The following is a 26,835-nucleotide window of genomic DNA, read 5'->3' as shown; positions in this document are numbered from 1 at the left end:
TGTTGATAAAATCCACTTTCTCCTTTTATTTTCTTAGCATTCGGTTATCTTATAGAAATTTTTTTCAACAAATTTTCAAATAAGATTGTGTCAATTCTTTCTTCTCGCTCGCATATGTTGAATTGCATAAACCCCGCTGTGCATGTGACACATCCGTAAAAAATCTCACTAGCCCATAGACGCAAATTTATCGAGACAATTTGACCGTGTAGGGCCCCCATAAGCTAACCGTTAGCAGATGTAAACAAGTGCATGGTTGCATGGGATAATCGATATATGCCGGTCAGTGCAAATTATCGTGGAATTCACGCTTCAAACTCTACTTTATAACAAGCTTTGGACACGTCGGTGATTAATATTAAACCACCTATTTAGCCTTTTTCAACCAGAAATAAATTCCCTTATGGAATTTATTTAATTTAAACTGTTTTTTTTTAATACTTCCGGTCTCTTGCTTCCTTTTCCGTTCGTTTATTAAATTAAACGCGCATACGGCAACGCTCGTGGTCAGCAGCAGTTGAGCCAGCTGTTCACTGCTGACACGTTTAGGGCACATATGTTTTCCTTTTTCTCAAAATTCCAATTTATTTATCATTTTTGTTATTTCACCAGCAAACGAAACAAAGTGTCCTAAATTTAATCTCAATTGGCCATCACCATAATGGAACCTGAACATGACGACACCTGGTATCTACGCCCGCTTTCCGATCCTAGAACGACGTGAGTGCATTCTTATGGCATTACGCATATTTTTCACATTCTCAACTGTGTTTTCTCCATATATATATAAGGAATGCTCCTGTCCAAACAGCTCCCGCCAAAGTTGAGATCAAGACTGAACTGCAGGAGTTGCGTCTCTCAGAGGCTTCACAAAAAATGACAATGGAAACACTGCGTGCAATACATGGACCAGATTTTCGTCTCAATGATGCTTCGTTTTATAATGATCGCGGTGGTCACATGAAGAAGGCATATTGGGAAGACCGAGGCACGTTGGTTGTGCAAAGCATTACCAACTATTCAGCCAATAGCGAAAAAACGGAGACACCCGAAGACCGATTAAGGCGTTTCGCTTTGCTAAAGCTGGAGAATTATGGGTTCGCTCCCTTACATTGTGTCGAGGCGTACGACCATTGTGGTGGTGATACGGATGCCGCATTGTTGTTGCTTTATCGCAAATACATGCGTATACCAGAGACAAAGCTGAATGAGTCGTATAGTGTGTTGTTAAATAATGACATTAATAAAGGCGAACTGCTGGAGATGCGAAATGATGAGAAATCAGCGCTGGAATCTATTTATGATGAAGTTTTTGAGGAGAAAGAGAAAAATACAGTTTGGAGTCTAAAATTCAAAGTAGACCACCTGTTGATACACAGCCCGTCGGAGAGACGTAAGCGCACCGGAGTGCCAGAGAAAACCGCCAAGCAGAAGGTGAAATCAACTGTAAATGGAAAAGCGCGTTGCCGTAACTTCGATCGCGATGGCACATGTAAATTCGGCGGCAAATGCCGATTTGCACACGTAGCGCCGGTAGTGGATGAAGAAGAGGCGCAGCGTAAAAAGAAAGAAGGTAAAAAATCGTATTCTTATACCCTTTTTATTAATCAGCTTATCTAATCTTTATAGGTTTCCAAGATGAGAATGAAGAGGACAACTGGTTCTTCCTAGAAATACGCTTCCCACCCGATACAAATTATCCATATGAAGCGCCATTTATCTACCTCAAAACAACCTGCCACGACTTGCCGCGCGATTTACTTTTACTTGTGGCGCGTCGCTTATATCGTGAGGCACGCAACATTTGCGCTGATGGCATGGGCTGTGTATATAGCATAAGTGAGGCACTACTAAACGAGGAGGCTTATGTACAATTACCAATTGGTGACGACTATCCATTTCCTTCGGACGCGAAATCGCTTTTCGCCACCAGTGATAGTAGTGAAACTGACGCGAATGGTGGCATGCCTGTAGTGCTTCCTAAACATTATGAACGCGGTCAAACTTCCCACACTGAGCAGCAACGATCAGCTAAGCAGACGGAGAATGAAGATCGCGTGCTGATGCGACGCTTTTTGCAGCGACAGGAAGATGAGCGTTATCGCAAAATGATGACTGGGCGCCGCAGTTTGCCTGCATTTGAAAAAATGCTGGAAATTTTGGGGCTAATAGAAACTTCGCAAGTAAGTTTGGAGTTTTTTAAATGCGAAACCATTGGACTTTAATATTAATTTTTGTTTATAATTCCAGGTTATTGTTATCTCCGGCGAAACTGGTTGCGGCAAATCCACACAAGTGCCTCAATTCATCCTAGATAACTGGTTATTCCAGGCTTCCAGACTCACCGCCTCGAACAAAATGCCACACGTCGAAGTGGTATGCACGCAACCAAGACGCCTCTCAGCAATTGGTGTTGCCGAACGTGTCGCCGATGAACGCACAGAACGTGTCGGTCAAACCGTGGGCTATCAAATACGACTAGAGAACAAAATTTCATCAACCACGCGTCTAACCTTCTGCACCACTGGTATATTGCTGCGAAGACTCACCGCTGATCCGCTGCTAAGCAGCGTGTCGCATGTCATAGTCGACGAAGTGCATGAGCGCAGTGAGGAGTCCGATTTTTTGCTAATGATACTAAAGGATCTGCTGAAAGAACGGCCTGATCTCAAAGTGATACTAATGTCTGCTACATTAAATGCGAAATTGTTCTCGGAGTACTTTGGTGGTGCGCCTGTGCTGGACATACCCGGGCGTACATTCCATGTAGAACAATTGTTCCTCGAGGATATACTGGAGGTGTGTGACTATGTAATGGAATGTGATTCACATTATTGTCGAAAGATCACGAAAAAAGAAGAGGAAGAACTAATGCGAGAGTTGGAATATTCAGACGTGAAAGCCGAGGGGGCAGTACCGGCAAAGAGCATCAAAGATGATAAGCTTACTCTGGCGCAAATGTACGGACGATACAGTGGTGAGTTGGAGTCGTTAAAGGGAAAATTTTGGCCAGTTTTTTAAATTATATTAAGAAAGAAAAAACAAATACAAAGTTTAATTATTTATTTAATTGCCTTGAACTTAAAAAAAAACTCAAAAATCTCTTTCTTTTATTCAGATTATTCAAAGAAAACGTGTAAGAGTATCTACCTCATGGAGCCAATGAAAATCAATCCCGAATTGGTGGAGTCTGTGCTGAAATACATTGTAGAAGGGGAACATAATTGGCCTAAGGAAGGCACGATATTGGTGTTTCTACCCGGTCTACAAGAAATTCAGACAGTACATGAAGCGCTCGCTGATAGCGCGCTATTTGGGAATAGGTAATTTTGATACCTCATAAAAAGTTTCAACTGAAATACTAATTTCCATTTTCTCATTCTAGAAGCGGCACATATATCGTCATACCACTCCATTCATCTCTCTCCAGCGAAGAGCAATCGGCTATCTTTCGTCCCGCACCTAAAGGCAAGCGAAAAATAGTGCTTAGCACCAATATTGCTGAAACCTCACTCACCATTGACGATTGTGTATTTGTTGTTGATTATGGTTTGATGAAGGAAAAGCGTTTCGACGCCAATCGTAATATGGAATCGCTGGAATTGGTGTGGGTATCGCGCGCTAATGCATTACAACGCAAGGGTCGTGCAGGTCGTGTCATGCCCGGTGTTTGTATACATCTCTTCAGTGGCCACCGTTTCTGGCACAATTTCCTAGCACAACCAGTGCCGGAAATACATCGCGTACCCCTGGAACAGCTGGTGCTGCGCATCAAAACGCTGCCCTGCTTCAGCGAAAAGAATACACTTGAGGTGTTGGGTCGCACGCTCGAGCCACCCACCGAGGAAAATATACTATCCGCTGTGCGTAGATTGCAAGATGTCGGCGCTTTAGATGAAGCGCAGAATTTAACGTCGCTGGGCCACCATCTGGCAGCGCTGCCGGTAGATGTGCGCATTGGCAAGCTTATGTTGTATGGCGCGATCTTCCAATGTTTGGATAGTGTACTCACCATAGCCGCATGCTTGAGTCATAAATCGCCGTTTGTGAGCCCTTTCAATAAGCGTGCGGAAGCGGAGAAGCGGAAAAGGGAATTCGCCATTTGTAATAGCGATCATTTGACCATGTTGTTAGCCTATAAGGTGAACACAGAGATCAGTTTTGTTTATTAAGAAAGATTAATTTCAATTTTACCTTTCAGAAATGGCTAGAAGTGTCGCGGCGCAACTTTTACGCCAGCCGGAACTATGCCGATGAGCACTTTCTCTCTTTGAAAACATTGGATACAATTTCGGAGGTCAAATACCAATTTTTGGAACTCCTTGTTTCGATTGGTTTCGTGCCTATGAATATACCGAGAAAACGCAAGAACGCCACCGACAACATTCTCGAATTGACTGGTAAATAAGTTTTAACTTTACGCATATCTACGTTCTAACCCTTAATTCTTTGCACACATGCAGGTGCAGATTTGAATGTAAATGGCGACAATAATCGCCTGCTAATATCTCTACTCTACGCTGCGCTCTATCCCAACATCGTAAAGGTGCTGACACCGGAACGCAGTTACGTTTCGACTGTTGGCGGTGCAATGGCCAAAATGAATTCAGCGAAGGATTTGCGCTTCAAGACACGACAAGATGGTTTTGTCGCCATACATCCATCTTCGGTGAATTCGGTTGTTGGCACTTTTCAATCACCTTTCCTCATCTACCAGGAGAAAGTAAAAACCTCACGCATATTCATACGTGAATGCTCTATGCTGCCACTGGTGCCGTTGGTGCTGTTCGCGGGCAGTGATTTCAAAATTGAATTACATAGCGGCGACTTCCTGTTCCTGCTCGAAGAGGGTTGGATCATTTTGAAAGCGCACACGCATGAAACAGCTGAGATGATACAGTGTTTGCGTTTGGAGTTACTTAAGCTGCTTGAGGAGAAAATCAGTGATCCTTGTCTAAATTTGTTAAATCATGAAAATGGATTGAAGATAATTAAAACGATTGTACATCTAATAACAAATAATAATTAAGTAGAAGAAAATGTGTGAATGTATTAGATAATCTGTATGTATGTGTGTAAGTGAGTTCTAAACAAAATCATCAAAAAACGTGATACGGAAGTGAATTGCAGAACCTGCCGGAAAATTTTGTAAGGTTTTGTAAACCACTTAGTTATTTCCTTTAATACTAAATATAGTAGGGCTGTTCAGGATCTTGTGCATATTCGCTTGCATTGCATATTCGTTGTACTTGTAAATTCACAACAACCAAATGCTCACGGTTTTCATGACAGCAAATGCTATTCCAACTGCAAATTCCAGACCATTTCCACAACGTACTGAACAGACCTAGTATCTTTTAGCATGGAAATTAACAATGTAATGTCATACAATCTAATAGCAAACCTGATGTACTAAAACGCAATATTTTATCAGAAGTGAGTTTTATTTTCGTACATTTGTTAGATGTATATTTCTCGATGGAACTTATTTTTCCCCTAAATAGACCTTGTAAATTATACTAAAATTTAATGGGCTACTAAACTTTGTACTCAAAACTCCATTTAATTTGAAATTTTAAAACCTGATTAATGCAAGCTACAAAAAAAAACGTTCGGAAATGCATCATCAAAAAAAAATGTTCGAATAACTGCAAAAAAGAACGTTCGGAAACGCATCCATCATCAAACAAATTTTTTTCGAATAACGGAATGAAAAAAATGTATCATCAGGTGTACCCTGTAAATTTTCAACCTATGGCATGCGTTTCCTTTTTATAGCACTGCGCCTAAAAATATACACTACGGCTGCAGCACAACATGCCACTGCACTTATTTTGATGGCCTTACTGGTCGTCTCCACAGGATACAATTTATTGCAGTCCAACTGTCATCTTGGTTGCTAGATTTACATTATATCAGTGGCAACATATGTGTGGGCTTTTTATATCTTGATATAGGCATTTCTAAGATGGCTTCAATAATGTTGCCGCCACAAAGTTTTCATGCAAATGTAAATGTAACTGTCAAACTATCAAATCATCGGCAATAGATAGCAAGATAAGCTCTGATATATATTGCTCTTGAATTACAATGAGAGAGATGTAAACTTTATCCTGTGGAGACGGCCAGTTACGTGGGTTTCTGAAACCCATTCATCTTATGGCAAGATACGGAAGTCGCCATAAGGTTGCATATTTTTAGACTTTTTTTCTTTTTGTTAAAAGGATTAAACCCAAAATGTTTATATTGTAATGAAAAATATATACACAAATAGCTTGAAGTAATCAGGACCGATAAAGTACACTATACTCATCCAGTCTAAAAACGTAGTTGGGCAAAAGAGAAGGCGCGCTCCTGATGTTCACACTCGCTACAATTATAACATGTTGTCTCTTCTTATACATTTACGTTCTTTGGTTTCACCATGTGAAGTAATGGGATATTTCCTCGCTTGTGTGGTGTATTTCGCTCTTAAACTCGATAATTCAAATTGTTTTGGTTTTTTCATTATTACATCTCTAACATGTTACAGCTGTCAACTTGGCAACGCTTGAAAATTTTTGTTTGCGCCAAAGGGGGTAGCATTTTGCGGAATTCCATTGCTAAGCAATTTTCTGCACATTTAGTAAATAAATAAATAATTTAAACCGGTGGATATAGTGGAAAAAGTGCTTAAGAAAACACGGACGATGAGTTTGAGTCTCTGCCGCAAGCGGCGTTCCAAAGAGAACAGCGATGCTTCGACTGTTTGTACCAACATTAGCACAGCAGCTACGCAGGGAAATCACACAAGTGCGAAACAACTCAAAATAAATGAGCTTGCTGCTGATCCCCTAGCAAATAACGCAGTGGCACAGGATAACATACCAACATGTAGCCAAGCAAAGAGGCAGAAGCGGATTGAAGTACGACAAGTGAGTTGAAAACGCTTTACCTTTTCCTCGCTGTGGAATTCAAATTCTTACGTATCTCTATCAAATTTATAGTCAAACGCTTCAAGTTCGCAAATAGCGCTAGATACGTTTCGTTGTGGCAAGATCAATAAGGTAGTTTTGGTAAATTTTATGTGTCATGCCCATTATCGCATCGAAATGCATCCGCGCGTCAATTTTATGGTTGGACGCAATGGTTGCGGCAAAAGCGCTATACTCGCTGCACTTGTTGTCGGAATGGGTGGACGTGCACGAGCCACTAATCGCTCGACGGCATTACACAGTGAGTGAATACATAAATATATTTGTATTTTAAAAGTGCTAAAAGATACATAACCTCCATTTAAACATGAAAGGACATGTTCCTCGCAGAAACTGCACAGCTTCTGGCAACTATTTGCAACTGTGCAGTAATTTTGAAGTGCCAATTCCCCTTTTAATATTTTTAAAATGTTTTCTCAGGTTTAATAAGAAACGGTCAAAGTACAGCGCGCGTCGAAATCACCATCTCCAATGAGGGTCCTGAGGCTTTTAGACCTGAAGAGTATGGCGATGAAATAACAATTGTGCGTAACATCACACAAACAGCGAGTAATTACAAAATTAAGAATGCACATGGACGCGTTGTATCAGATAAATTTGACGAATTGAAGCGGATCATAGAAATACACAATATACAAGTTGATAACCCGGCATTTGTAATGAATCAAGATAGTGCGCGTGAATTTTTGAAGGAGTAAGTAAGATGGGTGGAACTAAAATTAATGAAATGGGCTCTGTAGTACATAATTATGTACGTATGTATATGGAAAACTAATTTTCTACATATTTATAGCATGGAACCAAAGAAAAATTATCAGCTATTTTTAAAGGCCACACAGCTCGATTCAATACAGGATCAGCTGTACAAGTGCTATTATGAATATCAGGATCACAAACAACGTTTGAAACATATAGAAAAGGTTTGCGTGTATATTTTTATTTTTAACCGACTTCAATAAAGAAGGAACGTTATCAATTCATCGGAATATTTTGTTAATGTATGTCACCGGATAACTTTGGACCACGTAAACCGTTTTCGATTATTCCTGGTCCGATATTAATTTGGTTTAGTTCCGATCATTATGCCATGAAGAAATTTACGGTACTCCCAAATTTTTATATGAGCATTGAAGTCGGTTGTATTTGTTGCATAAAAATTACTTGTTAAGCTAAAAACTTACTGTTTTATTTAATTTTTTTACAGAAATTAGAGCAGGATCAACAAAGGATCGCAGAACTAGAGTCGGAACATCGTAAATTGTTATCATTTGCACAACTTAAAGTATGTTAAACACTAATTAATATTTGAGAACAGCAAAAACAAATGTTTCCAATAATTACAGCATGAAATAAATCAGAAACGTTCTGAATACGAGTGGTCATTGGTAAGCCACTTGGAGCAGGAAATTAACAAAGTGGAAGAAGCGCTTGTAGAGGCTCTAAGCGAACGTGAGAAATTGGAAGAGCAATCTCTGCGCAAAAATGAAATTGAAAATGAACGCAAAACTGAGATAGAGTGAGATTGCATATTTTCCTACCCTTTTATTCAGTAACTGCAACATTCTTTTATTATATTTTTTATGTTGCCATTTTAGCCGCTGTATGGAAATAATCCATCTTAACCGGGCAGAATACAGTGAAAAAAATGAAAAATGCCAAAGCATCAATGCGAGATTGAAAGAAAAGGCAAACAATTGTCATAGCTTGAAATATGACGTCGAGAATTATAAAAAGCGTGTTTCGCATTTGGAATCGATAATAGTTGATTTGCAGCAAAATATCGCACAGCGTTCAAAGTTAGTACGCGTATTTTTATTTACAATCCGGTTCGAAAAAGTTGTTCACTCTCATTAAACAAAAATGTCTTCTGCTTTTTTAAAATTATTACAATAGATCAATGGGTGTTGAAGAACTGCGGCGTCGCAATGAAGCTGAACTGGAGACTTTACGCAAAACACATCGCGAAAATAAGGCAATGAGTATATCAGCTAAGCGGGAGCATGAAATTTTTGTAGAGAACAAATCGCAAAAGGAGGAAGAATGTAGAAATTTTAAACTCCAAATGGACAATTGCGGTCGCAGAATTGGTGAGTGGTGGCGCACATATTTCTAACAAAACTTATTTTTAACTTTTATTGCCATTTTATTTCTCGCTTTCGACAGATAAGCTTAAGCGCGATATTGCAAATTTACAAGCGAACAAAAAGAATCGCTATTCGATTTATGGACAAGAGATGCAAGCACTTTTGGATGAAATAGAGCGCCATTGCCGCGCACGTAAGTTCAGCGATCGCCCGCGTGGTCCCATCGGCAGTTATCTGGATGTGCCGGAACAGAAATATCGTGATGTGGTTGAGAATCAAATTGGCGGTTTGCTGCGTGCATTCATAGTGAACAATACAGCCGATCGTGTGTTATTAAATTCGATTATAAGACAACGTTTACCGAATATGCAAGTGACAATTGTAACGGCTAAATTTTCAAATAAGGTATGGTAGCAGATATTTAGAAACGTATCTATATTGCTACTTATTTGTCTTATTTATTCCTTCAATCGCCAGGTGCACGATGTGCGTTCCGGTCGTGTACGTCCACCGCCAGGCACATATTTACTTTACGATGTCATCAAGTGTCGGGACCCAGTGGTTATGAATTGTTTAATCGATCAGCTGAGTATTGAGACAATTCTGTTGACGGACACCAAACATGTTGCAGAGAATTTTACCATGCAACAGGAGCAGGTGCCGCATAATTTGCGTAAAATTATTGTAGCAACAGAGCCGGCTTTAGAGTATTATCCCGATCCAAGGTTTCGTATGTACTCGTTTAAGATCCGACCTGCACGTTTCATACAAGTAAATGTGGACGAATGTATCAGGTGTGTAAAAATCTTCATAGTTTTTTTTTTTTAACAAGTTCTTTAATATCAATATTTTTTAAGGCAACTTGAACAAGAGTATCGTAGAATCGAAAATGAGCGGCTGGGATTCCAAGATTCATTTGCAGAATCAGAACGCGATTTGCGTAACTCAATACAACAGCTCAAAGAGAAACTGGCACTAATGCAGAAGCATACAGTGGAGGTCACACAGTTGGAGCAACGCATTGCCGATTTGGAAAATTATGAATATCCCGACACAAATGAATCCTGTGTTTTGGTAAGCAGGCGGCAGTTTTGTGGCGCATATGCGAATGTTTCAAAAACATAGTTTTATAATTTGTTTGCATTTTTTTTTATCAAAGCAAAAAGAGCTTGCTGAAAATGAAGAGAAACTGCAGAAATATTTGCAAACATTGGAACAGAAAAAAAGGGAGTGCACTCTAGCTGAGAATGAGAAACAAAACGTTGAAATTGAGCTGCGGAAGCATATGGACAAACTGAATGAGATACAGGCGAAAATACGCGAAAAAGAGGTAGGCAAATTAAAGTAATGTTTGTTGGGGGAAAAATGGAGAATCTTCTTTGTTTGTGTCTTGTTAATGTGAGACATTCTTAGCACGGACGTGAAACGGAGGAAAAATTTGGTCGGTTTGGTTCTAGAGCTCGAACCGTTCTTGCGCTTTGGATTTGGTCATCGAACCTTATTTTTTTTCTGTTGCTTTCAACCGGGGTTTCGGTTCGGTTCAATGGCAAGAAGAACGGCTTCACAAATTTTAGAAGATCTACTGTTGATCGGGAAGGGAAAGTTCCAATAGAAAAAGACTTCAACACGCCGTACACGGGCATTATGCGTTTTGGTCAAAAACCGTGAACAGTTTTCCAAATCGTTGTAAACTTCACTGGGGTTTCAGCAACGTTTACGGCATTGAATTCTGCACTTCTGTCTAACGGAATTTGACACATTAAAGTTTTACTGATCCTACCGCCCATTTCCTCTAATACTGCTGGAATGTCAACCGTTAAATCATTACCTAAAATAGATAAGTTAATGGCCCTTAGGTTTGGAATCACATGCTTCACCCTTCTATTTCTCGTCTAACTTAATTTCCTCACTTTAAAATTACAGAACGAATCTAATGAATTACAAATGCGCTTGCGCAACTTATCGACCAATTACCAAAAGTTTGAAGATAAAAAGCGGCGCATCGATGAATGCGTACAAACCGAAGAGGTGAGTTCGAAACAAATGCCTTAGAAAGTTACTGAATTTCTATCGAAAACCTTTCTTTGAAAACACAAAAAAAAAATATTTTTTGCAGGCAAATAAAAAACGCAAACAAAAGGAATTAGACAATCAATTGAAAGTCGCGAACAAGCGTGGTGAACGTATAGATACTGAACGTGCACCCGATGATATACTCGATGATATTAAAATAAGTGAAGTTAAATTAAGGCAAGGTGCACCGATCAAAGAGGATCCCAAGAAGCTCGAGGAGGAAATTAAGCGTTCGAAGCGTACATTAACCGTTGATCGGAGCACGTTGAAGACATTTAAGTTGGTTGCTGAGCAACTGCGCCAATCACAATCGAAGCGTATGTACTTTGTTAAAAGTTTCAAGGGTCATATGGTGACAATGTTGCAGTATACATTCAATGTGAGTAGTTGCTTCTTGTCGCGGCAGTTTATTTTTTATACCTTCACAATTTTTTTTCTGTTATTCTCACCTCCTACAGAATGTGCTGAGTAAACGTCGCTTTACCGGCTCCATTGAGGTCAATCACAAGGAGCAAACAATGGAAATTTCTGTGGTGCCACGTGATAATCACATCGAAGATGCTGTAACCAACACGCGTGCACTTTCCGGTGGCGAGCGTTCATACACAACAGTGGCTTTCCTTATCTCGCTGTGGGCTTGCGTTGATCATCCGTTCTTCTTTCTGGACGAATATGATGTTTTTGCGGTATGTTTTACTAAACCTTAATTTTTTTTTATTTGGGTTTTTTAATTTTATTTTTTCCTTTCAAAGGATGAGGTCAACCGCGAATATATGACCCTTTTGCTGAAAAATGAAGGACAAAAGCGCGCAAATCGGCAATTTGTATTTCTAACACCGCAAGACATGTCGATTGAAGCCACTGATTTCATAAGAATACATCGGTAAGTGTTTGGTTAATTAAAAAATAATATATTTTTAGTTATAAAAGCTTGTTGTTGTTGCAACAAAGTCCTTTATGCTATACTAAATTTGAGTATATTTTTATCCACAGTTTGGCAGAGCCGATTCGTAACTAACAGCAACTACACTGAACCCATTCCATCCTTCGAACAAGTATACGTTTGCGCTCAGGCAGCGCCCCTTTTTTTTCAATAATTTCCTTTCTATCTATTCGTTTGTGCTAGCAGTACCCAGTATCATTTAATTTAGTATCGAAAACTAATGATCGATTAACTACACGTGAATTTTTTTTCGTTTTATTTATATATAAGTTTTATATGAATGTATACGTGTCATTATGCACATTACTGTAAACATTTATGTATGGCATATATGCATTACGGTGGTCCTTAAAATATATACGCACAAAGACATCGTCGAAATTTTCAAAATTAAGAAAAAAATATAAAAATTTTGACTTTGACCTGCTATAACTCAGCGAATTTATGAATTTATATGAGCAAGTTTCAGTACCCTGAGTTACAGCTGGTCAGAGTCAAAATTTTTACAATTTAATAAAAATTTAAATTTTTCAATTTTAAAAGATTAGTAGATGGCTTTATTTTGTACGTAGAACAAAAGAATGCTGTGCTCTATACAAAATTTAAATGTTGGTATTTCAAGGACCACCCTAATATACATCAATGGGTATAGTTTTCTAAAGAAAAACATGTATTAACATTGAAGTGTGTTTATAAATTTTCATACGTTTTGTTAAATCGTTTAATGTTAACGTTTATATGATTTAGACATAATAAAAGATATTACTTTCAATAAGTGACATGTGACTGGAAAATAAATTTTCTGCTTATTATAGTTGAAGTCGATGTCGTACCTAATAAAATTTTAAATATTTTTATGAAATTTTTATTTTTTTCCATAGGATATGTTTTTAGTTTATGGCCTTATTCATAGAATAAAGTAGATTTAAAGAGCCTTATATGAAGTATTTATTTTTGATGAATTGAGGTGTTAGTATTTTTGGAATCTCTAATTTTTATGTTTTCATATAAAGTTTAAACGATTAGCATTTTCCTTCGACCTTCTCGACAAATCCTCGTTTAGCGCTGGCAGCAACTGTCTTATTGCATTCTTTTACCACTTCCTTCAGCAGCTCGATCTCGTCTTTGATGAAATCCAACTCTTTTTCAACTTCGTGGCGTTGGTAAACCGGATCACGACCTAAAAATGGAAATACAAATTTAAATAAAATAATCTTAACAAATTCGAATCTTACCATCATTTCAGCACTCACCTTGTCGGCGTCGTAACATCCGATAAATATCGCGTATGCCATCCAATGCCCGATCCTTATTCAGCTCATTCGCTGCCACACAATCTTTGGCGTTCGCCAAAATACGCTCCCAGTGCAGGCATTCGCTACGCGCTGTATTATATGAACGCTCCAGCTCAGCCAAATCGTTCTTCAAACCCAGTACGGTAAGCGCTGCCTCATTGGTCACCTTTACCATTCGTTTGCGCATCTCTTCGATTTCAAGAAATTTCTCCTGCTCCAAGCGCGATATCTCTACTTGTGCCAACACTGCAGTTAAAGCAAAAAATTTAAGTAATAAAAAGAAAAATACCTATTATCCACATAGAGAAACAGGTAAGCAGTACGCACTCAATGCATCACAACGATCCATGCAATCTTTCACCGAATCAAATATCTCTGACTTCTCCACTACTTCCTGTATAACAGTCTCATACGGCTCCAACTCGTCCACAGTGGCCTTGAGCACTTCGCGAAACTCATTTAGCTCCGCTATAGCGCGCTTAAACTTTTGTATATTTTCTGCCAGCTCCGCATGCAATGCTGTCTCCTCGGCCACTTTCTTCTCCGCAACGCGTTTCTTATCATCGCAATCTTTAATAAAACTATTCACTTCTATAAAGCGTTTACGCAAATTTGCTTGTATCTTGTAGAGTTTGCGTATGCGACTGGCATTGTTGGCTGCTTGGCTCTTAGAATTCTCCAGCATTTCATCCTGCAGACGCAACATGACCGAATGTTCGCGCTCATTGTGTATGTAGAGCAACTCAATGGAATCGCCTGCTGAATCCCAATTTGGCGGTTTGCTTTTAGTTGGTTAATATGTTAGAATATTAAACGCATTGGGCAAACAATTAGAAGAGATAGTACTCACACAAAATATGCATTCTGTTGCTTTGATTCGATATAGTCGCCAACAGCCTTCTCTGGACTCAAATCCAAATTACCAATGACATCGATTTTTGTCGTTGGCTTGAGACGTGGCATTTTCCAACCACTGAATTGATAGTAATAGATAAATTTTTAAATTGTAGCAATAAAATATATGGCGTGTTGAAATAGTTTATTTCTGATTGCTTGTTAATTCAATTTTCTTGCTGTTGCTTTGGCAACAAGCAGTCAGTTGCCTGGCCTTTCCATGATTGCGATGACGGTTATTTATAAGCTTTGTTTATTTAGCTGAACAAAAAAGTCCTTTCCTTTCGACATCAAATGCCATTTCAAAAACTGGACTCATGTTTCGGAATGTGAAACATGGTGAATTTAGGGGACCTGTAGGCAGTTTCAGCTCAAATTATGATCAAAGTAAGCGACAACATTAAAGAAACCTCTTTTGCAGGTCTACCAAAACGGGTACATGCCACCTGAGGTTCAGAATTTTTACCTCTTATATGTATGTACGTAAAGTAGTACTGAAAACCTCGATTAGAAGGTCGCGGCTATACACAGTCGTTGGTCTGGAATAACCGTTACAAGGTATAGCGGAATTCTAAAGGAAAAATGTTTAATGATACTCTGAAATTAAAACTAATAAATTTTTTAATTAATTCTTCGTGGTATTAAAAACAGGATTTTTTCGCACTTACTGTTATTTTTTAAGCATGAAAGCCAAACAAAAAAAAAAGCAAATGTTATTTTTTCATGTTTTTTATACTATATTTTAATTACTGTATATAGTACATATTTATGTGAATGTATGTGTGCAGTTATGTATAATAATTAAAGCCCTTCACATAATTGGCGCACTTACTGAAAGCAAAAATAATAAAAAACATAATTTCAGAAAAGTTGTTTGTTTTAAATATGTACTCAATTTTTTACATCTCACTTAAATTTTAATTGTGTGTTTTTATTAAATTTATTTGTTCAATAATAATGTGAACGTTTTTTTGTTTAGGACAAATTGTAGCATTTTTTTGTTAATTTAATAACAACAAAAAATAATACGTAAGAGAACCAGTGAATATTACAACTATTAACCTTTACGCTATTTCATTTAATTTGTTGTGGGAGTAAAATTACTGCAAGTCGCTTTAAATGCACTTATCCATGCAACAAAATTTTATGAACGATATTTTATAGAATGTCATTCTAAAAATTCCGACGTAGTATGTATATACTCGTAATTGTCTGCATTTTCAAATACTAGGATTTAGTTGTATATTTTTTATTTTATTAAATTATTTTAGTTTTAGGTTTTACTTGTAATAAACTTTACGTTTCTTAATATTCATAATTTTGCTTATTTTGTAACTAATACTTCCTCTTTTACGTTGTATTTAAATTTTTTGTTTTTTCTTTATTTTATTTTGTTGTCGAGCCAGTTTCACGCACTTGTCTATTGATTTCCTCATTGTAACTGCATATTTTTATTACATGCTGTTTTTTTATATTTGTTTACAAATGGCAGGGAACTATAATATGTTTAGATATTGAATATAGACAGTAAATAACAATATTTTAAAATGTATATATTCGTATGCATGTACATATGTATATTACAGGAAAAATAAAACGTTAAAATTTACTTTTCTTAAATTAAACTTTATTTTTTGTTTTTTTAATTACAGCAAACATTAAAAAGAAAATATTTTTAGTAAATATAAATGGTTTTTTAAGGTCAAAGGAAAATCTTATATAGCAATATTTCAAACGTAAGAGATAAAAAACGTATACAAAATTTAGTTCAAAATTAAAAAGAAAAACAAAAATGTTCGAATAGTACTAGATCTCTGAACGATAACAATGTGTGGAAAAAATATATGTTTACTTGCAATCGTATATTTTGCTTTCGGCCACCAAAAATTAGTACAAAATATTTCATAAAATTTCAATTTTTTATTAAGTTCTTGTTCTTAAATAACTCTCGATTAACGTACCTTATGTGTACTTTGATCTAAATTTTTAAGAACTTCATCAATTTAAGCACATATGGCAACCCTATTCTCAAAAGACTAGAATTAAACAAGTAAGAAAGTCTAAGTTCGGGCGGAGCCGAACATTAAATACCCGGCGCAAGTATTAAATATATGTTTTCCACCTTTCCGAAAGCTACCGCTACATGATAAGCCGGGGTGTATACATTTTAAGTAAATTAGCGTCCTTAAATTTCGAAATATTGCAGTTTCAAGCATATCTGAAATTTACCGTTATATGAAAAGCGGCCTCAATTTTAGTCCGATTTCAACAATTTTCAACGGTTTGCTTTTATGTGGCAAGCACAATAACCATACCGAGCTTGGTACAAATTGCTAGAACGGTTAGCGAGATACATATATGTGATCACAAGTGGGCGGTGCTACGCCCATTTTCCAAAATTTTGTCATAAACGTATTTCTTGGTAAAGAATTGTTGCAATCATCAATTTTGAATAAATTAGCTTCAATATTTACTGATTTATCGAAGATTTTGTATTTCTCGAAATTACCGTTATATGGGATGTGGGCGTGATTATTGTCCGATTTTAGAAATTTTCGGCCAGTTGGTATGCTGTATCAGGACCAACAACTGTGCCAAGTTTGGAAGAAATTGGTGTAGCGGTTACCAAGATATACACATGTAACCATAAGTGGGCGTGGCTACGCCCATTTGCCAAAATTTTGTAATATTCTTATTTTTCGTCTAAAACTCATTGCAAATATCAATTTTGAGTGAATTATCTTCAGTAGTTACTAAAATATCGCAGTTTTCGTATTTCTTAAAATTACCGTTATATGGGAGGTAGGCGTGGTTATTATCCGATTTCGCCCATTTTCAATACCATCTGTCCCACGCCCAAAAGAAGTTCACGTACCAAGTTTCGTTAAGATATCTCAATTTTTACTCGAGTTATCGTGTGCACAGACGGACGGACGGACGGACAGACAGTCACCGCTTAATCGATTTCTCTTTTCATTCTGATCATTTATGTATACATTTGTCTATATCTATCTCGATTCGTTTTGCCTGTTACAAACAACCGTTATGTGAATAAAGTTATAATACCCTTGTGCACAAGTGCGCTCGGGTATAAAAATTTTCGAACGCCTTTCGTTGGCTAGCTGTAGTATATAACCTCAAATACGTTGTTTTTACTTAATCGCATATTTTTATTGAATATTTATTTTAAATTCAAAAGCTTTCTTTCAGATAAAAATGCCAGTCAAAAGTTTTAAAAAGGTAGGGCAGGCTCTTTCATACAGTGTATTGTATCGAAGCGCTAAGCTCAAATTATTAACTATAATTTTAATTTGAAATAAAATTTTTAACTTTTCTTTTAAATAAAATAAAAATAAAAAAGTGTTCAAAAACTAAATTCTTTACGTACTTTGCAAATTCGTAGTACATATTTAGCTGCTGCATTTTCGTATGAGTTTAAAATTAAGAACTAAAATTCCTAACAGAAGTATACCTAATATATTTTTTTTATAAATAATTTGAAATACCCTAAAAATTAAAAAAATATATATACACATGTGCATATGTATCCTCTGCTTCTCATAATTATACGACCCCCACATATTGACTAGTTTTGACTATTTATTTTTTTTTTTTATTATATAATTTCAATTAGTTTCTTAAAATTTTTTTTACATAAAAACCCATCGGCTTTATTGCGAATTTCACGTGTACAAATATTCCCAAAAATTGAAATCGAAAAACCTTTTTTCCCAATACGTTTTTGTTTTGGCTGAACTATTCGTTCACATGGAGTTGGCGATAAGGCTGTATATAAATCCAAGCTTCGAACTTTCTACAAAAATTACGAGCAATTTTTAAGCAAAGAACCAAACCGATTTCAGTTGTCATATAAAAATTGAAGAGTACCGTTAATTTCATAATCCAATGATCGGATCTAAACTAAATTAGTATGGCACCATCTCTGAAGCTATGCGGTAAAATACAAAAAATATTCCGACGAATTAATAGTCTCCCCTTCGAAGTCGGTTAAAAAAAACAATCACAAAGTTTCATTAAAATTTCACACTTTTTAATTACAATTTTGAGAAAAAATTTGCAGTATTCAAAAATTGACTACCCAAAAATTTTCTAAAAATTCTGAACAAAAAAGTGAATTTTTGATGAACATTTTTAAATTTTTTATTTTTTTTTTACAAAGTTTAAAACTTGGAGTTACCCTGCAGGCAAAAGCACCGGCACTGGATATATCACATACCTGTCTGAAAGAGAAGATACCGATCACAGTTCCGGTTCAATTATATGAAAACGACCGGCAACTTTAACACGGAGTTGTCATTGGCAGTGACCGATTGCCACCGCATAGAGACTCCGGTGGCAGAACTGTGACGACCTGAGAAAACCTGTCCCCTGGCAAACCCCGTTTACCCATTTCGTGACTTGTTTAAAAGAACCTATCACGAATACCTCCCTGCCCTTCTTAGAATTGATGATTTCTTAAAATTTTTTTACGTTATTTATTCATAGAAATGAAAGAAATTCAGTTATTTTCGAAATATATATACATTTTTTACATTTCGATTTATGTACATATGTACATATATGGGTCCTGTTATTTAATGTGCTATTCACTTATAAAAAATTAACGAGCATTAAACACGCAAAAGAATAATATTCAAAAGTGGTCATATGTCGACTACTACTATTTTGTTACATATTTTAAGCAAAAAATAATCAATTTAATAACGAAGTTAACATATTAATATACCCTTAGTCACAAAACTGATATACGATGATTAGTTTTACTATTTGCAATGCTTTTCATATTAAATATTTTTTTGTTAATCCATATTGTATTAAAATATGGCTTAAGGTTTAACAAACACTGTATAAATCCAATTTTTGAACTTTATACGAAATTTATGAGAAATTTGGAGTTTCACCTAAACCACAAACTTTTTAATAAGAATTTCAAAAAATCGAGTGTGCAGTTTTATAGCCCATTCAATTTTAGTATAATATTGTGCAAACTTTAAATGTCTTAAAGTTCGTGTTGATTTTTGATAATTTTTATGCTGTCGGTGTCACGCATTTTCTTCCATATAAAGAGAAACCTCAGAATACTTTATGTACATATGTATGTACTTTAAGACATTTAAAGTTTGCACATTATTATACTAAATTTGAATGGGGTATAAAACTACATACTCGATTTTTATTAAATTCTTATTAAAAAGTTTGCAGTTTAGGTGAAACTACAAAATTCTCATATATTTCGTACAAAGTTCGAAAATTGGATTTATACGGTGTCTGTTAAAACTTAGCCCATGTTTAATGCAAAATTAACAAAAAAATAAAATTTAGTTTGAAAAACAATGCTAATATTAAAAGACACCATACACTTACTCAGTTTTCTTGTATCCTGTTTAGAAAATCATTGAATCATTAATATAAAGAAAAATATGTGAAAAATAATACAAAACTTCATTTTAAAACTAAGAATTCATCGAATTTCGTCAATGGACTTTAAAAGAGTTTATACTCATTATTTATTATCATCGCTGGTGGCATTTCTTTTATTCGTAAGCAACTTTTTTAACTGCCGCTTCTTTGATAAATGAATCGCTTTTCGTATTTTTTCTTCAGCACCTTCTGCGCCATATATCGAAATAACGCAATCTGAGAAAAAATAAAAATTAGTAAATTTACTTTCCACAATTTACTCTAGAAAACCTTTCATAACTTCAAACATTTTATACTCTTTCAATCGTTTCTTTCCATGACTACCGTCAATATTATATTCATAAAGAAATTCAGGCTCCAATAGTAGGTCAATGTTTTTCTGCAAATTATTACAAATAATTTTCTTAACTATATTTACCTATTAAAATAAAAATAAAACCAAAAGTATATAAATAAATTTAAAAATTACTATTGTAAAATTTTACAAATACTTACATAGTTTTTAATGTTAGAATCATCAATTTTTTGGTCTAGCTCTTTAAGTTCATTATCGCTTTTTATTGGGAAAGTGGATGTCACGTTCAAGTTTTCTTCATCTTGGAAAATAAGCCTATTAATTAGGACATTTTGTTCTGCCAAAGCTTCCATTATAATTGTATTTTGATGATTCGTTCTATCTGGAAAAAATGATCGGAAATAGTTTTAATAAAGATACAATAAATATTTCTTTGAACTTTGGGCAATGTGAGTATTAAGCTGCTTCGAAATATGCATTTACCTGCTAGTTCTTGGAATTTTTGATCAATTTTGTCCTCTAACCTTTTACAATTTTCACATCGTTTTTCACCTATAATAAAATGAAGTTAATACGTAAAACCTGGAAATCTTAAATGTAGTAAATATTTACCTTCGAGTAGAACCTGTTCGTCCTTTGAGTTAAGGTGCTTCAATGCTCGATTTTGCATTTTTGGGATTTCCCTTGAAAAATGTTGATAGAAAAGGTAAGTTAGAGTTTTATATAACTTATATATGTGTGCATGCAATTTGGTTTTCGATTGTTTAATTTAGTTGTGTTTGTTTAAAAGCAGCCATGTAGGATTGGAACTAACAAAATTTTGTTCTGATATGGTAAGCCTATACATTTGCATTTAATTTTGGATGTGGGAAAACTCTCCTCTAAGTCATTAATATTTTCATCGACTAAACATATTCCTAAAAGCTTTAACGAATCTATAGGCTGACTAAAAAAAAATGCGTTTGATTTAGAAATCGCTTTCCGATTACAAGGTTGTTCTCTTTATCAAAACTTTTGATTGTGAGGGGAATATCCGGTAAGATAAAGCAATAGTTATCAGGGAATTTGGTACTAAAAATATATTCTGAGGTCACAAACTTTTTAACACGATTTTTCTCTTCTACAAATCCTTCCTGTTGTGATGAAATGCGACGGTTTTCGTGTTTAACGTTATTGTAAATTTGCTTGAGTACGCATTGTGGTTTTTTTACGTAGCCTTTTAAAATCTGAAGATAATTTTCGAAGCCATAGGCCGAAAAATTTTGCAAAACACCAAATTGCTTTACACACTCGGTAAGATGTAAAAGACTGTGTACATTATAGCTCACACTATTTTCTTTGAAAACTATTGGAAAGTTTTCCACAAATAGGCTTAGCATATTTTGACAAAGCGATATATTTTCTTCGTAGGATCTTGGACACGATAGAAGTCTGCATGAGCAGTGGAGTAAGAGGAATTCATAGTAGAGTTCATCATGAATGCTTCCTTTTAATGCCAGTATCCCTGTATAAAGCAAAAATTGGCGATATTCCGTTGCTTTCCAATGAACAATGTCTTCAAAACCTCGCGGTCGACGGGAAAATTCTAGTGGAATATACTTTCTAAGGGAGACTAATTTAGTCGAAATGGTACTAAGATTTTCCTTAGGAGCTTTGTACTCCAAACTGGTTTTGTTGTTCAGCAAGCGTATTAGAAATTTCCTTACCACCCCTAAATCAATAAGGTGCATAGTGTCAAGAGCAATTTGGCTTACCATTTTTATATTAAGAGTTTCCAAGGGAGAAGCCTCTGACCTAAACTTTTTGCTGAAGTGATTTTTCAGTCGCCTCTCCGTGAAATCTTCATCTGTAATTAGTTTGTCTGAATTTGTAGTGTACGTCAAAACCTGATCGATTTTCCGTGCTACCTGTGTACACTTGGAACAACCGTGGGAAGATGTGTGTCCAACTGTGCCACATATAAAAGCTGTAGCCGGAGCATCGCAAATCACCGCCCTCAATCTAAGCTTAACTATTTTATTACTAACGCAAATACCAGTCTTCGAAAGATTATCATATTCTTGAACAAAATCCAGCAAATAAACTTCTAAATCTTTTGGTTTTTGTTTTCCAATGTAAATACCTACTGGCAAAATGTTATTGACTTTAAAGTTTAAAATTCTTATCAAAATTGGCCAGAGTTGAACCCTTGAGCTTCTAAACAAAGGTATTCCGTCAACATTTATGTCGAAAACGATTTCTTCGAATTGAGAAACATAATCACCAAAAGACATTAATTGTTTTTCTATGCCAAAATGAGAATAAAACCCAGGAGGTACACTCTTAATAACCAACTTGCTTTTTTTTGGTATGAGGCTTCTAATATCCCTTGGGACATCGAGATTTTGTCTAGCAAGAATTGCAAGTATATCATTGCAACACTCCCTACTTGGCTTGTGTTTCAAAGCCCAATCTTTTAGCTGCTCTTTTAAAGAAATTGGACGCACACTGTTAGCAGGATCATTTCCAGAAACTATATTTGCATTTGATTGCAAATGAGACTCATAATCGCGTGGTTCAGATGCTACCGGGACACTCACTACCTCGCTGGTTGGTTTATATTGAAGTTTAGATAAAAATTCTTTTCTTTTATTGCTTACCAACCTTTTTAAGTTTCGCCGACTTCCCAGCATTTTATTTGATTTATTAATGTCCACAATTTAATAAAAACGCGAATCACTTCACACACGAAAATGCTTTTATTTTTCTTTTCTATAAACGTTTCACATGTAAATCAGCTGTTTCACATCTATGTGCCGAGCAAGAAGTTTTATTACGCCGAACTTGTAATTTTCGATGGCCGGCTCATGTTTTCTAGAGTAAAGACGTACGGAAAAGTGTGTATTATTCAGGGACGGTAATTATTATGAGTAAAATAATTTAAATCAGCATTTAATCATTATTTTATGATTTTTATATTTTTCGCTCAACGGAAATGATTATTATTTGATTTTTATTTTTTCGATCACAAATAATGATTATTTTATGATTTTTATTTTTTTCGCTCAGAGATAATAATTATTATTGAGTTTTATTTTTCCGCTTAAAAACAATGATTATTTATGAAATTGAAAAGGCCATACAGACGCAACTTACTGAAATTTTGACGTGAAAATTTTGGAACTTATTCTTCTTATTAGGGTGTCGCTACCTCTAAAAAGGATACAACGGAAATCACGCTGCTATAGCTTTTGAGTTTTCCTGAATGATCATTATTCTTAACTGAAATATTCTTCTTAATCAAATATTAATTATTATTATTATTTTTAATTTATTACTACGAACACAAATACGTGAGTATAGTTATAACGGTTTTACGACGATTAAAACTTGTTAATTTTTTTTGTTAAAATTTAAAAAATAATGTTTATTTTCCGTCTCTGGTATTTTTAATGCCCTCCGCGTGATTATAAAGGCGGCGTTTTAATTATTTCGCCGCCGTAATTCTCCTATCCATTCGGCTTTTTTCGTACAAGCTAGCGAATGCTGAAAGTAAACAAAAGCTGAACTGATACCCACTACATCACCAAGAGTGGTCACCGTAGTGGCACTCTTTTCTCCTGTCAACTTACACTATGTGGCAAATTGTCACCGTTTGCCTGAAGGGTATATACGGTCGTATAATTATGAAACGCGCTGTATGTATATGTAGACTGCAAATAACAAACACTTCGCACTCGATTTTATTGAAGAAAATTTCGAACCATAAATTTTTACTAATTTAAACATCAATTTAAAACAACAAGAAGCTATTTTTTATTTTAATTTTGTTGCTAACTTATTGATTTTTCATTAAACATTTTTAACATATTTTTTTAAATTATTTGTTCATTCAGCTGTAAACTTTCACTATGAAATTCCAATGAGCGGCACAGGGATGACCAAATATCAAATGGATTCAAAGATTACATACATATGTAATTATTTTGTTTGTATGGTTATGTCATTAGTTTTACTTGTAACTGTAAAAAGAGAGAAATTATTATTTTTTTAAATATCCAGTTAAAGTTCATGTTGGTGATGATGATCATCATTATGATTGAGGCTAAAGGTGTTTGATGTGAAAGCGTTTACTTGAAGTGTGCAAATTATCAAAATAATTGCAAAATATACTTCAAAAAACTTTCGAAATTTTTAACTTCGAAAAATGTAACTACAAAAACTCAAAGTAAACATTTTTAAAAGAAAGATGTTTAGAACTTTTTTAATTAAAGCAATTCTGAAATTTCGAAGTTGGATCAAAATTTATGGAACTCGAATTTTCATAAAAAATAATGCAAATATAAAAAAATTCGAGTAGCAAGTTCATGTGTTTTTTGTTTTTCAAATTTAAAATTCGAAAATAGATGTACGAAAATTTACATGCATATATGTATCAGTATTTTTGAAACTCAGTTTCGAAGAATTAAACAAACTCTGAATTCAACACTTTTATAGTTTTAAACACAATTACACTTAGGGCCGTTTGCACCATGTCTAGTTAATTCTAACTCCCAGTTAAACATCTTTATCGACGTTATCGACCCCCATCATATAACATGTGATCGATAAAGCAGTTAACGTGCTTAACTGAAGGATGTACCTCCAGTTAGCGTTAACTAGACATGGTGCAAACGGCCCTTAGCATCGTTACCAAAAAAAAAAATCAAAACCCCAGCTAGCTGAGTTCAAAATTAATTAAATTTCGAAGTTAAGCATACAGGAATTTAAATTTTGGAAAAAAATATTTTTCACATCATGTGGTTAACTGATTTTAGCTGCCTAGTTCAGATTCCGAAATTTGAGAGAAAAACTAACTTCGAATTAAGTATTTTTCCCCATTATAAATCGAAATTAACTTTGGTTGAAATTAACTTTTCGATTTAGGTGAAAAGATCGCCAATTGAATTTGGCCTAATCAACTTCCAAAATTTCAACTTATAAAAATAAATTACAGTGTTTTCTCGCTCATATCAAGTCTTAGCCGCCAAAAAGTTGTGAACATTTTTTCAAAATTTTCTTTTTGATACGAAATGGTCCAGATGTATTTCTGCATCAAAAAAAAATTTAAAAAAAAAAATTGTCGCTTACATCTTTTTTGGCGGTTAGGGCTCGATATGTTTCTGATTGTCCAACGAGGATTTTTAAGTTTTGAAGTTATTTTCGAAGACAAGTATGGCGATCTAAATTTATTCATGTATAGAACTTGGGAAATTTTATTCGAATACTTTTCTATCTCATTTTTTTCACCAAAAATTCGAAAATCAAAATTCGCGAGACAAATGCAGATTCAAATGAAAAATTAGAAAAGATAAAAAGTTCTAAAAAAATCGACATCGAAAATTTTCGAATTCGAATTTCAAACTCCTAAAAAAATGTTTCGCTTAAAAATTCAAAATACTTCATATCAGTAGCTCGTTTCTGTAACAATTCTCTACCAAGGCGAATTGAGATATGAATTCGCCGCCCTGTTCTCTACTGCTAATTAGTAGGTGAGAGTGACGTATTTTCTCTACCAGTAGAGAAATAATCGGTAGAGAAAAGTTACAGAAACGGGCTACAGTTCATTTTAAAATTTCGGAGTGGCTTTCGAATGCAAGTATCGGAATCTGAATTTTTTCTATGAACAAATCCTGGAAACGAAAGTGTTGATACTTTGAAACACGAATTCGAATACTGATAACTTAATATTTTCCAACACCATAATTTTCATCGAAAATTCGAGCATATGAATTGAAATTTGTTTGGAAAATTTTGGAATTTCTGAATTCAGGTACTGCAATTCACTTCCGAATGAATTCCAACCAAAGTCACTTAGAATTCAAATTGAATGGAGCAGAAATTCACTCGGAAGTGAAGTGACTAATTTCGAACTTCAAAATTAGATTTCGATAAATTGTAAATCGAATGTCAGAACTCCCAAGTGAAATTTCTGAAAAAAAAAAAAAAAATTCGAACATCAAAATTCGTAAGTCCTGGTCTAAAATTACAAAAGCAACAAAAGTATTAATATTCAGGCAATTCCTAGAATTCAGATAGACTTTGGTTGAAATTCACTCGGAAGTGAATTGCAGAACCTGATTTTTTTTTTACAGTTCATTAAACTTATATTTCCTACACAAAATGTTCAAATTTTTAAAACGCTAAATATTCGAAAATTTCTTGCCTATTATCAGTTCTTTGAAAACTCGAAATCTTACTCGATATTCATTCGAAGCGCTAACCAGAGGTGTATGAAATAGAGCTTTCTTTTTACAACGTTCGCCTTTTGACTACAAAAAAATTTTCGAAGTATGATGTCGAAATAAATACGTTTATTAGCTGAAAATCTAATTTACAATAATCCGTATGGTATAATCGGTTACCTAAACTCAACCTGTATGTTGTGTTAAAGGTAAAAATTTTTGCTAAAAACATGAAAGTTGTGTTTCCAATTTCTATCCTTTGTTGAATTAAACAAGTTTCCTCGTGTGTTTTGTTTTTAAATAATAGATATTTATTAACTAAAAAGTTTTTTTTTTATTTTCACTTATAATAAAGACGAAAAAATTAGCATAAAATTTTTCATTTCATTTACGTTATTTTGTTGGTGTTCTTATTGTGGTTTTCGCCATAATTTTTTTTCAACATTTAACGTGCTTTGCGTATGAATTTTTGTAATGGAACAGAATCATTTTTTCTATATGTCTATCGAAACGTACAAGCCAAGCAATTGAGTGGATAAATAGAATAAGAAAAAATGTCAAATACATCAAGTACAAAAGCAAACGAAAAATACAAGAAAAAACAGAAATTCAATTTTATGCAAAATAGTGAC

The 26,835-nt window shown here is 34.9% G+C and overlaps 4 protein-coding genes across 7 annotated transcripts; 2 read left to right on the top strand and 2 right to left on the bottom strand.

The window, feature by feature from the left end:
- The first annotated feature begins 513 nt into the window (after positions 1-513).
- On the top strand, positions 514-5,108 carry LOC118748702 (putative ATP-dependent RNA helicase DHX57). Its single transcript, XM_036483325.1, has 8 exons — positions 514-720; positions 792-1,573; positions 1,630-2,183; positions 2,251-2,977; positions 3,119-3,323; positions 3,386-4,142; positions 4,202-4,400; positions 4,464-5,108. Exons 1-8 carry the CDS (start codon positions 662-664, stop codon positions 5,027-5,029), a joined length of 3,849 nt encoding a protein of 1,282 aa, XP_036339218.1. The 5' UTR covers positions 514-661; the 3' UTR covers positions 5,030-5,108.
- Positions 5,109-6,506: 1,398 nt separating this feature from the next.
- LOC118748701 (structural maintenance of chromosomes protein 6) lies at positions 6,507-12,644 on the top strand. The gene is made up of 17 exons (XM_036483324.1): positions 6,507-6,914; positions 6,987-7,215; positions 7,395-7,668; positions 7,768-7,894; positions 8,179-8,256; positions 8,318-8,490; positions 8,570-8,770; positions 8,868-9,061; positions 9,138-9,463; positions 9,536-9,852; positions 9,916-10,132; positions 10,218-10,388; positions 10,982-11,086; positions 11,175-11,510; positions 11,590-11,817; positions 11,884-12,014; positions 12,125-12,644. Exons 1-17 carry the CDS (start codon positions 6,690-6,692, stop codon positions 12,147-12,149), a joined length of 3,357 nt encoding a protein of 1,118 aa, XP_036339217.1. The 5' UTR covers positions 6,507-6,689; the 3' UTR covers positions 12,150-12,644.
- Positions 12,645-12,999: 355 nt separating this feature from the next.
- Positions 13,000-14,332, bottom strand: LOC118748700 (kinetochore protein Nuf2-like). The gene is made up of 4 exons (XM_036483323.1): positions 14,220-14,332; positions 13,697-14,151; positions 13,328-13,615; positions 13,000-13,254 (listed from the first exon to the last, which is right to left on the bottom strand). Exons 1-4 carry the CDS (start codon positions 14,330-14,332, stop codon positions 13,097-13,099), a joined length of 1,014 nt encoding a protein of 337 aa, XP_036339216.1. The 3' UTR covers positions 13,000-13,096.
- Positions 14,333-19,411: 5,079 nt separating this feature from the next.
- LOC118748699 lies at positions 19,412-22,805 on the bottom strand. 4 transcript variants are annotated; one of them, XM_036483321.1, is made up of 6 exons: positions 22,640-22,804; positions 20,613-20,683; positions 20,484-20,552; positions 20,201-20,382; positions 19,976-20,123; positions 19,412-19,921 (listed from the first exon to the last, which is right to left on the bottom strand). In XM_036483321.1, exons 2-6 carry the CDS (start codon positions 20,668-20,670, stop codon positions 19,788-19,790), a joined length of 591 nt encoding a protein of 196 aa, XP_036339214.1. In that variant the 5' UTR covers positions 20,671-20,683; positions 22,640-22,804; the 3' UTR covers positions 19,412-19,787. The 4 variants fall into 4 exon arrangements, with proteins under 4 accessions (XP_036339214.1, XP_036339212.1, XP_036339213.1 ...); XM_036483319.1 differs by having other exon boundaries at positions 22,644-22,804; XM_036483320.1 differs by having other exon boundaries at positions 19,976-20,084; positions 22,644-22,803.
- Between the last annotated feature and the right edge of the window lie 4,030 nt (positions 22,806-26,835).

The sequence above is a fragment of the Rhagoletis pomonella genome, unplaced genomic scaffold (genome assembly GCF_013731165.1).
Source record: "Rhagoletis pomonella isolate Grant_MI unplaced genomic scaffold, Rhpom_1.0 Rhpom_scaffold_00013, whole genome shotgun sequence".
NCBI classification, from domain to species: Eukaryota; Metazoa; Arthropoda; class Insecta; order Diptera; family Tephritidae; genus Rhagoletis; species Rhagoletis pomonella.
This window is presented reverse-complemented; position numbering and strand designations above follow the sequence as displayed.